At 37.8% G+C, this 16,894-nt stretch overlaps 1 protein-coding gene across 1 annotated transcript; it reads right to left on the bottom strand.

Annotated features, from left to right (window-relative positions):
- Positions 1-243: 243 nt before the first annotated feature.
- dnajb4 (DnaJ heat shock protein family (Hsp40) member B4) lies at positions 244-16,296 on the bottom strand. The gene is made up of 3 exons (XM_039735463.1): positions 15,846-16,296; positions 11,710-12,284; positions 244-701 (listed from the first exon to the last, which is right to left on the bottom strand). The coding sequence occupies exons 1-3, from the start codon at positions 16,054-16,056 to the stop codon at positions 468-470; spliced, it is 1,020 nt and encodes a 339-aa protein (XP_039591397.1). The 5' UTR covers positions 16,057-16,296; the 3' UTR covers positions 244-467.
- Positions 16,297-16,894: the final 598 nt, after the last annotated feature.

Genomic DNA, 16,894 nt, shown 5'->3' with positions numbered 1-16,894 from the left:
AGCATCACCTTTTTAAATTATCCTACTTGCCTAAAGTGTGCCTTGAACAGAGTAATCCAATATATGAATGCATGTTTCACATGGTTTATATTAAATTTCCAAAGGAAAACATACAAATATTAAGGGTTAACTATTGGCAGATTCTACTCAAGCCCATTGATTAGGATGCCATGTAGCAGAAAGTGCTGTCTTTATATTCCAGTTCTAACAATAAAAAATCTGATAAATCCATGTAAAAACAGGTTATTGGCAATAAGGTCATTTATTTGAAGACATTGAAAGCATTACGGTATTTTCAGCAGTTAATGGAAATTGCATCATGCAAGTTACTTTTACTTCTGTGGTAAGAAACAGTACTCATAAAAATACATTTCATATTCTTTCCATTAGGCCTGATAACCTTCTCAGCTGTCCAGGTGTTCAAAGTTGATTGTAAAATTAGCTTTTTTCTTGTATTTTTAACTCCTTTATGACACAGGTAAGTGGCACTTAAGCATCTCTTTTGTAGAGGCTGGAAGACTGTCAGGAAAGTTCACCTCAAATTCAACAATAAGGTCACCACGCTGAATGGGGTTTTTAGGGAATGGCAAACCCTGACCTGAGAAAGACTTCCTCATGCCCGGCTTAATAACATCATTCTGTCGTATTGTGAAAGATTTCCCATCAATTGTTGGTACATTGAATGAACATCCACACAAAGCCTAAAAATGAAAAAAGAAAAATATAAATTTTAAAATATAATGACCAATGAACTTAAAGCATCCTCAACTGTTAAAAAGGTATAAGCTTTTATTGTACTAGGTAGCTTTTTGAAAATACATGATGTCACAGTCTTGTGAGCTTCTACAGGAACGTAAAAAACTTGACTTGATGTCAATTTTGCAGAAATTAGGTGGATAGGATTGGCAAGCTTTGTTGGGCTGAAGTGACAGCATGGTAGTGCAGTGATATTAGGCTGAATGGCCAGTTCTTGTCAAAATTATTCTAATCATATAATGTTCTAATAATACAGTAGACTAAAGCATTAGGAACATTTTATTTTTTCTAAATAAATTATAAAAGCAATAAGAATAACAGATTATCATGGAAACCTGAGGAAGGGGCAACAGTGGCACCCAATTTTTAGTCCTGGGCCACACCACTGTGTGTAATTTGTATGTTCTTCCTTTGCTCAGCTGGGTTTCCTATAGGTGCGCTAGGTTTCCAGCTCTTCCCAAAACTGTGCTTAAGTTTATTGGTGATTCTGAATTTTTTTCTGTATATATGAGTGTACTGACCAACATCTGGCCTAGAGTTAGCACCTAATTTATATTTTACATTCTCCAGCTCTGTGCAACTATTACATCAAGCATCTGGAACTCAGATAGATAAATACTTCATTCAGAGAGAGTGTAATTTTGTGTATGTGACCTGTGATAATCTGGCATCATGTTTAGTAATCCTGCTTGTTAACTTGATCTTGTGATTTGTTCCAGAAATCCCATGACTTCCGAGCAAATAATCTGTATTTTACATTATAATAATTAATTACTGAAAGAACTTTACAATAGACTCTTTCCCACTACAGGACTTTTTTTCAAGAACCAGGGACTTTTTAGAAACTCAGGAACTTTTATAGCTTTCCTACCACAGGAACTTTATGCTACTTTTTTTAACTCCTACTCCAGGTTTTGTACTTTTTGTTCAACCTGGAACTGGGGTGTGCAATATTGGCAAAAAAATATATCTCAATATTTTATGGGACTTAACACTATTAACAATAATTAGACAATATTTTGCACCCTTTAAAATGTGTTTGCAAAAGTCTTTTTGATCTAGCTTTGTCTTGTTAATAGGATATTAATTGTACCTTACTAATGCAATTAATGGAAACAACAGTTAACTCTTTCAGGGCAGATGTCGACTTTTGTCAAAATTCAGGGGTAGAGGATGAGAATCAGCTCTAAACTGCAACTAATCTCACTGTTCTATTTTAGTTTGACTCTCTTTGCTAGAAGAAAAGTTAGCTTCAGTGATCTGACCTTGATTCCCTGCACGTGAATGAGTAGCGAAGAGATCTGGCAAGAGACCAAAGCGAATGGGTAAAGCAAAATTCTCCGTGGATGATGTTTTGCACTATCATTGAATCAGACTTCTCAGACTCCGATTTTGATGCAAGTGATCTGGAGTTGGAGATCGAAAACAAAAGTGAGGTACCAGCTTCAGCTGACCGTGGTTAACCTGGGAGGACCGCCACTTACAATGACACAAGGTATAAACCGGATTGTGTCACACTGCGACTGCCACTGCTGGCCCCACGCAACCGCTGTTGCCAGAAACCATTAACAGACACCGATATCAACTACAGCATGCACAGCAAGAGACATTTTATGTTAATTTACTGTATGTATGAAACAATTTCAGGAAACTGAGATCTTTGGAAAAAATATTAAGCCCTCAAAGAGTTAAGGAAAACAGGTCTTTATTTACTTAAATCTGAAGTAAAATAGCACAAAAAATTTAAATTACCAATCTAAGTATTACTGAGATCAAGCAGTGCAAGTATGAGTAAACCACAAAAGTAGACTCTTCATAGGCACCTCCTTGGTGCACCGCACCAAAAGCTCTCAATAGAGCTGCACTTTACACCGTGTCACTCTTCATAGCCGCCTCCCTGGAGCACCGCACTATACACTGATTGGAAGTAATAAGTTGGGGGTTTCCCTGTGAACTCCCAAACACAACTCGCTTTACACCTGATAACTCTTCTTTGCAGATTACATATTTTACATAAAGTTTACAGTTTCTGTTGTGTGTTGGGAATACAAGACACAAAAGTTGCCAGAGACCACAAGTGGTTTCGGGCCTACATTGTACAGGAACTTATTGGTTCCTGAAAACAGTCAGTAATCACTTCTACCACTATTATTTTGTAGTATCCACCTGGATGATGCGACGGCAGCCATTCATATGCCAGTGCGCTCATCACTCATTAGCTATTAGGTGGTGAAGGAGTGAGAGAGATAGTCATGACCATCCCAGCAAGCATCGTGTGTGAAACAAGAACAATCCCTAGACTGGGAGTCAGTTCATCACTACCACTGTGCAACCATGCACCCACACATTTAATACATGCTTTAATGCATTTCATAATGACAATGATATCAAATATACATTTTAGTGTTCTAAAATGTTCAGAGAGCTGTAATATCATTAATGTAATGTATTCAGTGTGACGATCACTGCCTGCTGGCTCCTGTCCATGGAAGAGAAAGCCTGTTTAAGAAGCACGTAGTGATTATCAGGGAAAACTTAGAATACAAAGCATTTACCGTGCTACTTAAGTTACGATGGAGGTTTGAGAAACTAGTAAATTAAACGTCAATTTTAAGATGAAGGTTACGATGTTATACTTTAATGACAAAGTGAAAATTTTGAGATTAAACTCAAAATTCAACTTTAATCTTGAAACAGACCTTTTTTTTCAGATGGTGGGTTGCAACTTGCCTTTTTACCTTGCCTTTAATATCAGACCCCTTTTTTTTATTTCGGGCAGTATGCGACTTTCTGAAATTGAACTATTGAGTGCCTCCGCCATGCTGTACCACTCCATCAGCTTCCTTTTGTTGTTTATACCACTGCTTAAGCCACCAGATAGTACTTTTTTTCCTTGCCTCCACTTCACTGAGCAGGACCTCCATTTCACATTATCTGAAATTCTTCTTTTTTACACATGCATTTGCCATTGTCTTTGAACAAAACACTAAACAGAAAGGGCTATTTATACTGATTTGCATATTCAAATAGGTGTATTTGTCAGAGGGGATTATTGGCACATGTGTTAAAATTCACATCGATTGGGTTTTATAAAGGGTAAGCGCATGGAACTTTGTTTTCACAAAGATTTTTGCATCTGAATTTTTTTGTGTGTACAAAATATTTCCAGTTTTGTCTGTACACCATGTTTTAGTGTGAATTATATGCACGGTTTTATACATGAGCCCACAGATCTTTTATTACATCCAAATAATTACATAATCCAAGAAATACATCAACAATAAATATAGATAGATATATTAACCTGTTTTGTAATTTTTGTTTATTTACAGTGGGTACTGCAGAACAAAAAAGGGTCTTAAATATACACCATGCCCAAAATTATAGAAAGTAGGAATTGTCAGAATACAGGATAAATGCCATCTATCCATTGCAGCTGTCTCCTAACTCATCCAAATTCATGGGTTATCCGTTCATTTTCAGACCTGCTTGTTACTCAAAGGTCACTCTTTACACAATCCAGAATATTTTAAAGTTAATACTAACCCTACAGTGTGTCTTTGGACATTACAAGAAGATAACAAGCAGACTATATACAAATGCTCCCCAGCTAAAAAAGCGCAGCGTGAGTGTTGTAAGACAATGCTGTATTGCACCACACTATGATGATTCACACTTCTATGATGCCAAAGTCTGTTTAAATTCTGAACTCAGATTTGAACATTCGGTTGTCCTAACCATGGAAGCTTCATCATTGTCACTTTTTCCCATTTTATTCTTAAAGCTATGCAGTTCTATTGTTTTACACCTCTTTCATCTTCAAAAGCACAACATTATCCTATACTCCTTTTATAAGAAGAACAACAGAAAAAAAATGCATCTATTTACACCATTTTGTATTTCTTTAAGCCATTTGACATTGTCATGTGATTAAAAATGTGTCCTTTACCCTTTAGACAATCTCAAATGCACACATCTGTCAGTTTTCCATTAAAGAGAAACAAGGAGCATCAGTCTATGCAATCATTTATTGAAACCATTCATCCTTTTTCAAACCCACTTTACCCAGTTGTAGGGATTCAGCTTGGTTCAAACTGGAAGAAAAATATGTGTTTATGTAAAGGTTATATTAATTACACTAAATTAATTAATTAATGTTTTTAATGTACATTTTTCATCATTGTTGATTATACGAGTAATCCTTCTCTTCCCTGATTTTTTGATATATTGTATTTAGGAACTACACTAAAGATTTTTCTGCAAGTCTCAATAAAATAAAACTCAGGAAAGGATTCTGGTTTTTCTTTTTTTTTTACTTCAAAACTGGGCTGGCATGGTGCTTGTTCTGCTGCCTGACAGCTCCAGAAAGTTGGGTTCAAATCCTCATCCGTCACTATGGCTAGACTTAGCACGTTCCTCATGTGTCCATGTTCTATGTGGGTTTTCTCTTCCATCACAAAGAAAAATAGTTAGGTTTTATTGACAGTTCTAAACTGGTGTCATATGAATTAGTATGGGTAGGCATGTATCAGTGCATGCTCACAACTAAGCAAGTAAGTGCACCCTGTGCAAGACTGGTATCCTGCAACAAGGATACACTCTTATACCCTGTATGTCTATAGCAACTACTAAAAAATGAATGGATGGAATTTCCTTTTTGCCTAGCAGATTATGTCCAGATTTTATACCCATTCAGTTTTACATCACACTTAGTGTTCGGTTGCCATGAAAGTATCAAACATGATGACAACACTCATGAACAAACAAAACAAAATTGTGACGCATACTGCAATTTCAAAATGGCATTGCATCAAAATTGAAAAGAAAAATACAAATACAAAAAAACTATTACAAGAACCTTCAGGAAATCAGGGTCTCCCCACTAAGGTTAAGGCTCCCAATGTGCTCACCTGGTTTAGGGCATCATGAGGGGCATAAATGTCAAGAGCCAGTGCCAGCACTGATTCTCAGGTTCTAGCTCATCCCAATGAACAATGTAAACTTGAATTCCTTGTTGTTGTTGTGAAACCAAAACAGACTCATGTTCTTCATGTTCAAGATCCCCATCAACCACTGCCAGAGGTGGAGTGGACTTACCACTGTACAATGCACTTCAACAAACAGGTTTTAGTCTAGATACATGAAATATGAAATTAATGCTAAAGTGATTCACCAAGAAACCAGATCTACTTTCTTAATAATGTTATTTGGTCCAATAAACTGTGACCCCAGTTTACAGGACAGAACCCTCAGGTGAATGTCTGGAACAATCAGATGAAAGTCTTTCATCAGAGCCGCTGCCAGGGGGAGGCAACCATGACACCTGTCAGTGGCCCTGAGCAGTGGAAAGCTCTCTTACACGAGGCTAAAGCTGCAGCAAATGAAATGGACATCCCTGCAGTGTTCAAATCAGGTCAGCGTCTCAAAACACCAAGACATCTTATTGAGTCCAACAGATCTGACGCAGAAGCAGATGATCAGGAATCCCAAGATCCAGAAGTAAAATTCAGAAGAGGCACATATCATGTTATGATGGATTCCTTAATTTCAGAATTGTCCAGGCATTTTGAAAGCCAAAACAACATATGTCGCCTTTTTTGTCCAATTTTAAACTTTAGGAGAATGAGCTTGGATGAGATCTCAGACTCTTTGCAAATTTAGATGCAAAATATTCAAAGGATCTGTCACATCATTTGAAAGATGAGGTGATTCACGTCATGAACGTGCATGACGCAAATGTTAAGGTCCGAAGGTGGGCACTGTGATTGTTGATATCATATCATGAGATACACACGCAGAAATAAAAACAATGCAAAAAGATATGTTGACTCTGTTAATAATTTTAATTCAGAGCTACCAGACCCTCCATGCATCATGAAATATGACGTGTGATTCCATATTATATGAATTTAATTATGGTTGCGAGAAATTTAAATGTAATTGACGTTAAGCTTGAGTGTAGCATAGGCACATCACTCGATCAGCTTGGGGAGGCAAAATGATCGTAGTACAGAGCCACTCTATTAATCATGTATGAACAACAAACCATATAGCAAATGATGTGGCTGTCAAGCCAATGACTACTTTACTTTTTAATTCTACAAGATACTTGTTGAGAATAGATTCAAGGAGTTAGCAGAGATCACCTCAAAAAGCCTGGCCTTATAACCATGCAGGTATTCAAACAGGGATATTCCTGGAGCTGTAGTGAGGAGACATAACTTGATAGATCTTCAAAAAGTAGAAGCTCAGACAAATTTGTCTGAGAGAAGTCTACTTTGACGATTACCTTTTAGATGATGATCAGAAGTTAAATTAAAACGAATGCAAAATTTGGAACAAGAGTAACAGCAGAAGCATAAAATGAATTGCAGACCTCAATCTGACACAATGGATTTAGAAAACCTGTGCAGATGAACAAATCCTTTAGCAATAAATTGTAGAAAAATCTTTAGCTGCAATGACTTTTGTGGTAGAACACAGTGAGCACGTTTACAGAAGCGATCGACAATGACTAGAATAGCAGTGAAACCAATCAATAAAGGAAAACTTGTGATAATACTGACCCTAGACAAATGTTTAAGGCATCCACTTCTAGTCTGAACTGTAGATTAAAATCAGGATGTCAAAGAATGGAAGCATAATAATGGCTTCTTTTGTCATAATGTTGACTTTATGTATTTTATATTGGCCTCTAAAAATAAAGTATATATTATCAAGGAATGTCAAGGAATGTAATAGTTTGGTTGGTTCTGATTAAGAACATTTTTGAAGATATTCATTTTGAAATATTTTTTGCCACTGCATCATTTTGTTTTTATTATGGACCCAGCCATAGCTGGCCGTTTTTGATGCAGGAATGCCAGGCAGTTGTAATGCAGAACATCCAGGAGTGCACCATTTATGATGTCATTACTACAACCATATAAAGGTCAGTGTCACATATTTTCTGACTGTTCAAGTTTGTGAATAAATCAAAACTTCATCAAATCCTTGCATTATTATTGTTCAGAGTTCAGTCTGGTTACAATTCTTTTCTCTTCAACTTTAGTTTGTATCTTGCATTTTGGCTTTGACAGCATTAAATATTCTGGTTACTAACACTTTTGCTATTTTTCTCAATTTTAGATTTTGTTTCATGTCCTAGCCTCTGTTTACTTAATTCCTTTAGTCCTGGCTACAACAATTGCGAGTTATTACACATACAATCCATCTTCTGATTCCATCTTATTTTAAACTGCTGTCACCTTTTACAGGCAGGACATCTTTAAGGAAAACAGCTTGAGCTTATGTTGTCCACTAAAAATTTTGAGAACTAAGTAATGCTATGAAGAGTGTGACAATGGAACTAAAATGTTTAATTTAACCACCAATAAAGCCAATAAAACTTTGAACTTTCATAAACGAATTAGGAGCCTTCACATGTACGCTTTACTTTACATGCTATGGTCTTACCTTTAGGTACCCTAAAAATAAAATCAAAGGTTTATAAAAGGTTTATAAAATTTGCATTTCTGCAATTTCACACACAGCTGTTTTTTCCAATAACACTTTTGTTAATAAATAATTGCTATTCCTAACTTTATTCTTTCTCTTCTTGAAGATTTTCATCATAGTGTACATTTCTTGTAGGATCAATATCTAAACCATTATTTCTCCAACCACCACATTTTCCAAAACAGCGTCACTGGAGGCCCAATTACTGTTTACATTTTTTAAATATACAATTAACCTTCATACTTCATCTGCTGGTGTTCTGTTCAGGCCTGGCTCCTGCATTTTGACGTTTGGTGGTGGGAAATGCTCAAGGCCCCATGATCATGAACTAGAAAAAGCAGGCAAGGGATAATGGATGGGTGGAAAAACATCATCTACTTTTGCATATGCTGTAGGACAAAGTGGGTACTGCCCATTCTGCTGCTCTTAGTGGCACACCAGGCCTGTTAAGAAAGCGGTTTTAACAGGAACATCCAGCTGAACCTTCTCCCCTTCCATTTAAAATTAACTGAATTCTAGCTTGTACCAGAATCTGCCTGGACTCCTGGATGTCTAAATCGGAGTTGCACTGACATCTCTTCAGTGGTCCCTCTGCAGACCTCCTGAGTCAAAAGCTGTGAAATGGACTCAAACAAACACAAAGACCTATAATTCAAGAGATGATGACTGAGATAGCTTTAATCCAATCAGAAGAAAATTCAACCTTCCTTTAAAACCACATGCACCCCATCTCTCAAAATAAGAGTTTGAATAGGCAAAGCAAGGAGAGTGAATGGCAAGTTAAGAGAATTTCAGGGATTCTCTTGGGGTACACTCAGTGCAGGATTTACGTATAAGCTACACAAGCTATAGCTTAGGGCCCCCGCCTTCTTCGGGGCCCCCAAAACAAATTGTCCGAGTGAGCAATTGCCTGATGTTGATTACAAGAAAAGCAGTTATAGAAGAAGGCATATCAATAATGATGAAGATGATGCTTTAGAGAACCTTGGGCCAAGAGACAAGTTCAGAATTAAAACATTTATACCTGTGATGGATGCATTAGAGTCAAGTCTGGCACAGAGGGCCTCAATATACAATGATGCTGCAAAAAATTTTTCATTCCTAACAAAATTAGAAGCTACAGAAGAAGAGATTCGTGAAGGAGTTAGTGCTTTATGCCAAACATATCCTGAAGATGTGGACATGAATCTTGTAGGGGAAGTCAAGCATTTTCACCAATATGCTAGACATAGTCAAGCCCATGGTTCAGCGAACATGATAGTCTGATACATCAGGGTCTGTATAGGGTAATATTTAACGATCGTGTCCAAAAGCATTCCCTAATGCAGAAGCAATTTTGAGATTGTTTCTATGTATGATGGTTGCAAATTGCTCTGGAGAAAGATCTTTTCTCAGCTGAAGAGAATAAAAATAAATTTAGAACAACAATGACACAAGATAAATTATGTTTCCTCAGTCTCATGTGCATAGAAAGTGACAAACTACGCGTTTATCATTTGATGATGTCATCAGTGACTTTGCTCTGGCAAAGGCAAGAAAGAAAATATTTTAGTTTAATATAATTCCTTAATCCTTATACCATGTTTCAAGATATTAGATAATAAACTTTTATACATTGTGCCTTTTAAAAGAACTTTTGTTTCTTTTACCAGAGTTTGCATTTTTAAGTTTATTATGAATAAAATTTCACTATCTATATACTTCTTAATTGTATTTCAGTTTAAACCACTAGGTATCAGAAAATCATATTTGGCACTTACATAGAATATCTGGACTTATAAAGGGCCCCATGTCTCAAATAGTTTAGGGCCTTATCAAGTCTAAATCCGCCATGGGTACACTCTCTGGGATTATCTCAGGGTGGGGGGAAATACGCAAAATGACCTTCTGAAGCCTGGTCTCTGAAACCTAAGAACTTATGAGCCGCTCTTCCTTGGAGAGCCAAATTTGACAAACTCTTCTCTTTGTTAACCTGAAGTTGAGACCCAGTCTATCAAACCAAAGCTGTGTGCGTAGTCTGACAAGGTTGAGTTGCCATTACTTCACGAAGTGAACTTCAGAATCTAAACTCTTGGGCCAAAATGCGTAATGCATTTTCAAGTGAAGTGGCATAAGACATACTGTAAGAAGGCAAGCTGAGGAAGCAGCAGCAGCACAGCACTGACATTTATCATGCAGCAAAGAGAAAGAGTGCACTCCAACACATGAAGAATCCTCCACTTGAACCTGGACCAAAAACTAAGCAACAACTCCACACAACATCGAACATCATTCGTAACGAGTCGGAAACAATTTATCTGCGTCAAGATAAAGTAGGACTCTAAATAGCAGTAAACATCCAGCCTATATGTTATACAGTATGTTTGTCTGTCTAGTCTGTCTGTGTCCAGTCTTACATGTCAATAAATACAAGGGAAAGTCAAGATAAAATTAGAAAATGGGATTTATCAGAAAATGGAATGAACCTTAACAAAACTAATTATGTCGTTTCTGAATATAGTCTCCACCCTGTTCAATGCACTTGCGCCACCTGCCTGGAAGTGCCTGGATTCCAGCTGAATAAAAGGTTTTGTCTTGTCCTCATAAAAACTCATGCACCGCTTTCTTCATGTCGTTATCTGTCTTGAATCGACAACCCCCCAGATGTTTTTGTAATGGTCCTAAAAGGTAGTAATCACACAGTGCCAAATCTGCCAACTAAGAAGGATGTGACAATACCTCAAACTTCGTTTTTTCCAGTCAAGCCTTGGTGTTCTTAGCAGTGTGTGGGCGAGCATTGTCTTGCAGCAAAAGGACTCCTTGAGACAGCAGTCCCGCTGCTTGGATCGAATAGCAGGCCTCACATTGGTCTCCATCAAGTAACAGTAACTTGCACTAATGATTGTAATACCCCTCGGCATGTAGTGTTTGACAATAACTCTGGTAGACAAGTGGTTGTGAGGACAAGACAAAACCTTTATTCTGCCAGAATCCAGGCACTTCCAGACAGGTGGCGCAAGTGCATTGAGAAGGGTGGAGACCACACTGAGAAATGACATTATCAGTTTTGTTATGGTTCGTTCTATTTTCTAATAAATCCCATTTTCTAACTTTAGCTTGACTCCCCCTTGTATATGCATGTATCATTCTTTCATAATCCTTGTGTTTATCAATAATTTGCACTGTTCTGTTTCTTAAAATGAGAGTGCTTAGTTACCCTGAAATAAATCTAAAGGCCAGAGATCCGCCTTCTACATCAGACAAAGATAAGGTAAATAAAGTAGGGGCCTTGCTGAGTTATTGGATTAATTACTGGTATAGCTGATGGAAAATATGATAACTAACCAAGTTAAAAAATACTTTATCAGATCCCACATTATTATGGATCTTATTGATTATAAATCATCAAGTTTTTACAATACCCAATACTCAGACAACTGCAATTAAATATTTATAACAGTCATCATTTGAACCTACCTGTCGCAGACTAACACGAACAGGGAAAATTATATTTGATCCTTCTCTTTTAAAATGTGAATGAGGTTTGTCCTTAATAATAAAGACAATATCTGCTGGGATGTTGTTGGGAGACTCGTCTCCTTCTCTGGGAAAGGTGATTTTTGTACCTTCTTTCCATCCTCTTTTTATTTCAATGGATAAGATTTTATCCTCTGTTCGGAAAGTCCGACCATCAGGATTCATTCTCTTCCTAGAGATCCTCATCCTTTTTGCGCACCCAGTATAAATTTCTTCAAGAGAAACTTTCAGCTCACGTACAATTGGAGGGTCTTGTTTGCGCTTGACATGACCTAGCCCCCCATGCCTCTCTCCAGGGAAGGCATTCATGCTGAAACTGGTGAATGACCCAAATGGATCTCCGTCCACTTCCATGCCCTCATCCTCCCTACCATTAGCAGCTCGTCGTCCAAAAAACATTTCAAAAGGATTAGAACCTCCAAAGAAAGCAGCAAAGGTTGCATGAGGATCACCATGGAATGTATAATGGAAATTGCCTCCTTGTCCATCTCCACCTCCAATTCCACCCTTAAGACCTGTAATGGAAAAATAACAAGTTAACCGGACATACTTGACCACTGCAAGCAATCTCCATTTATACAGCTATTTGGCTTCCAGTTCCTGAGACTTGATTTTAAAATATGACTGTGTGGAGCCTGACAATATTCTACTGTCTTTGTAGGTTTTCTCAAGTTTTCCACCCTCATTCCAAACATGTTTATTGAGTCCAAATCTGCCAGAACCGGCTCCAACCCCCTACAGCACTTAAGCAGATAAAGCAGATTTGCAAAATTTGAGGGGATTATAATAATAATTATTATTTTACTACCATGTATATGCATCTTTATCCTGTAGCTTAATCTGCTACACTGTACAGTCTGGACACACCCAAAAATGCTCATCTTTTTGACAGAAACCAATACCTTGTTTCATCAAGATACAATAAAATTGATTTGAAAATACCACTAGGATATTGCTAGTATTACTAATGGCTATGTTGCTGGAGAAAGCTGCTTCATTTTATCAATCAACCCAAAACTGAATTTTAGGAATGCCAGTATCTTGCATCTCAAGTCAACAGAGTATAGGTTTCAGCTGTGCTAAAGCAGTTGCAAAGGTTTTTTCTAATAACCAATAGCATGTTTAAGCATACACAAAGACAGTTTACCATTAGGACACTGCTGAAAATGGGTCTTTGCAGTCATATGTGAATAATAAATTAAAAAGCAGTCATTTCAAGCACTAAAATGCATTAGAATGCACATTGGCTGTATTTTTAAGTCAATGTAATGGTCTCTTGGTAAAACAGGTATCAATGTATATGAAAAACGAACATTTTTGGGTATCTCCAAAGTTTTGATTAGCTGCTGTGTGGAATTTGCTCCTTCTTCCTGTGTTTTCATAGATTTTCTCTGGCTTATCCATTATCCAATAATAAACGCGTTAGGATGTACTGACTACAACTTCGTACCTTATGAGTATGGGTGTATTCTTTAATGGTTAGTATTAAACCAGCGTTGTTTTCTGTGCTGCCACTATGTCTATCTATCTATCTATCTGCTGCTTGGAATTACTCCAGCCATCCATAACCATGAATTGGATAATGCGGGTTCAAAAAAATGGATGAATATATTTCTGTAATCTATTAAACCTATTTTTGTAAATAAGCAGAAAAGTTTCAGAGTGGATCTTTGTGATAATTGTTTTAAGAAAGTCGTTATTATTGTTGTTTTTTTATTATTACAAAATAAATACATAGTCACAGCTGAGTCTATACGCCTCAGGAAAACAAACGTTGGCGTGTTACTTGAATCATATCGATATTTTGCATTTCTGGGTTTTCTTTTGAGAGAATCGCATCCCTGCACGCCCCCGTTTTCAGTTCTTTAGTGGTCCTCTTACGTAACACAGTACACGGCATTTAAAATGATGCCTACTTGAAAGCAAAGATATATGTAGTATGTTATTTTACATAAAAGCATCACAATATAGAGAAAGTGTTAGCAGCGTAAGCTCAACGGCTTCACTAACAACGGTATCGCTAATTACTGTTTAAAATCACGTTCAATCCAAGTAATGTAACATTTCCACCAGGGATGCATTTAGCAACAAAAAAAAGGTTATCTCTCATTCTAACGGTTAATATATACTCCCCAAATATATCTTGATTTATATTTTGCTTTACAATCGTCTTTGAGATTCGGAAGATTGCTCATCATGTAAAAGTGCAGATGGACTATTAATGTCTAGACAATTATTAATTATTTCAGTCGGGGTTTATCTTAACTGTCTGTTTCAGCAGGTTCCTTTTCGTGACCTGTTGCGTGTGTCTCGTTCTGCCCCTACGGTTGTTTTATAATAATCTTTGTAGATGCTATGCGAACCCCCGCTCGGCACAGCTACAATAAGAATAGTAAAACTGTGATGGGCTGGTGCGTGCTTCCTGCCTTGAGCCTGATGTGGTAAAGGTGGGTTCAAGCAACCCAAAAGTCCGGTCAAGTCGGTGCATTCAATGTATATATTGAAAAAATACTATCATTACGGATGCTTTTATTATTAAAATATTCTGTGGTTGTCGTTTACTACCCTTCTTGAAACATTTATCTGCCGCTCCAACTAAGCACAAGGTCCGTCCTGTTCAAGGAAGGCGGAGGTTTGTTTGGTTGGAATTGTAGCTTTTAAGCAAGTACAATGAATATACAATAGTGTATTAGATTAGTCCGTGTCTGTGCGGTACGTAATTAAACATTGACTTTCTTGACCGAGCTTAACAGTCTTGAAAAGGATAGTTGCCTTTTTGTTTTAAAGGTGTGGCCTTTAATACACTTGCACCCAGTCTCGAGCTTCTTTCTGCCTTCCACGTGTATTGCCGAGGCAGGCTGTGGACTAAACTACGATGCAATGGATTAAGCGGGTTCTGAAAAAGAATGGCTGGATGACTGTTCATGGTAGAACGATTTCAAAATAGTCTCATATTTTAATTTCTGGGATAGTGGTAGGTCAAGCGTCTTGCTCAGATTCTAACGTGGCCAGCCAATAATGTGAATGGAAGGTGTATACTAGATTTTATATAGCAGTTTTCCCTGGTGACCGCCCCATTAATAGCGTTGCTGTTCCAGTAGGGTTGTTTATCTATTTCGACAGCATGTGCCCTGCAAACCGCCAGCAACATATACTGAATGTACATGCAAACTTAAAGCAGCCTACAAGTCCTTTATCGATCAAACTATTTTTTAAATCCACAATTTCGCGGGGAGTTGTAGCCAACACCAGCTGCATCGGGCTCAAGACAGGACACCGGCCCGAGGCTGTACATAAGGCCGTCACTGACAAACACCTGCCCACTTGTTTATCAGGCTGACGGGGGAGGGAATCCCATGGGGATTCCACGTAAACACCAGGAGAACATATGAAATCACAGAAAGGACCTGCCTTGTCGTCTTTCGTCAAAATATGTATGCTGGAGCTCCTGTGGAATGTTTGTAAAAGTCAGTGAGCTACCTAATTAAATTACAGTTTATGTAGTTTATTACAGCCACCTTCATTTTAAATATTTAAAATTAAGCATTTGGCCTAATCACAATTACTTCTTATTGATGCGTGTGCTTTCTTTATTGCCGTTTTTCACAGAAGGAGTTTCATTTAATTCTTTCATGGTATGCACTGACTAAAATCATTACACTGTGTTTCGCAGCTCTGCCTACATCCAGAAGGTATCTGGCGACATCGGAAAAATATTTGTAATGTCAGGCAGCGTGCCAATTTTGTCAATTAAAACACAACAAACGAGGCCTTAGATATTTCAGATAGCTTGCCAGATTGGAAAAAGAATGTTTTCGCTTCCCAGATATCTAAATGGTACATTCTGAGTTGTTTAAATACTTAACTTTTCACTGTTTAAATCATCCTAACATTCGATCTGCAAAATACTCGAACCACTGGCTGGAAGCTCTCTTTTGTACTTTAGTAACATAAATCTGTTATTTAAAATACGCACTATCTAGTACGCCCAGGTCAAAATGTTAACCGTTACATTTTAAAACACTGTGCCGTGAAATTTAACAACAAGCAACATGAAAGAAGCTCTCTTATTATACCTTCTTCTCCTAACTGATCGTATATCTCTCGCTTTTTCGGGTCGCTGAGAACGTCATAGGCTTCTGCGATCTCTTTAAATTTCTCTTCAGCATTCGGAGATTTGTTTTTATCGGGGTGCCATTTCAAAGCTTGCCTTCTGTAAGCCTTTTTGATGTCCTCATCCCCAGCGCCCTTCTGTATGCCCAGTATTTTATAGTAGTCTTTCCCCATTTCGTCCCGTTATATTTCCGCAAAGCCCCAGCTTGTCCGACAGCAGAAGTGGCGCAGGTCGCTATCTGTCGATGCCGGCTTAGTCACTCCTACAGCTACTTTACACCACCACCACCACCACGTCGCAGATTTCGGACGGCTTTCGTCTCTGTTTACTACCCCCTGGTTGCCGCTCTTTATATAGGTATGCCCTCCCCTTACGTTGGCACACTCTGGCATTTACAGGCTCTTTCTAGAAAGCAAACGTTGAAGCGCGTCATTTCCCACTCGCCACCAAAGCCCTTCAGTTCTAAAACTTATGCGATTTGTGCCCCGCACACGTTGAGAAAGGAATATTGTCTAATACTGATAAATACCGTATTATATCATATAGTCCTGAGACTTGCAGCTGAGCTGCCGCAGAGCTAGCTGCTGTAAAGATGCACACAATCTGTTAATACTGTAGGTTAGACCAGGTTTGCCCTTGGCGCCCATTTGGTGTGGACCCCCAGTTATGGTCCAGAACAGAATAACCTAAACGGTTACGACCTAAACAAGGGACTACACTCCAGCAGCTACAATTACGATCCGCTAGGCGGAGTTAGAGAAGTAAACGTCATACTATGTCGTCAATCACAGTAAGTGCTGTGGGGCAGAGTATGATAAATCCAGATATCCCAAAAGTAATATTATTGTAAGATCTCTTAAGTTACGTTTTGAATCCTTAAAATATGACACATATGATGTACATTTACATGTTTTGCTTAGCAAACTACTATATCCAAAGCGACTTAGAAAAGAGGTCAATATAATTAAGTAAACATCAGTCTTGGGGACTGTTTGGGAACAAGTGTTACAG

The sequence above is a fragment of the Polypterus senegalus genome, chromosome 14 (assembly GCF_016835505.1).
Source record: "Polypterus senegalus isolate Bchr_013 chromosome 14, ASM1683550v1, whole genome shotgun sequence".
NCBI lineage: Eukaryota > Metazoa > Chordata > Cladistia > Polypteriformes > Polypteridae > Polypterus > Polypterus senegalus.
This window is presented reverse-complemented; position numbering and strand designations above follow the sequence as displayed.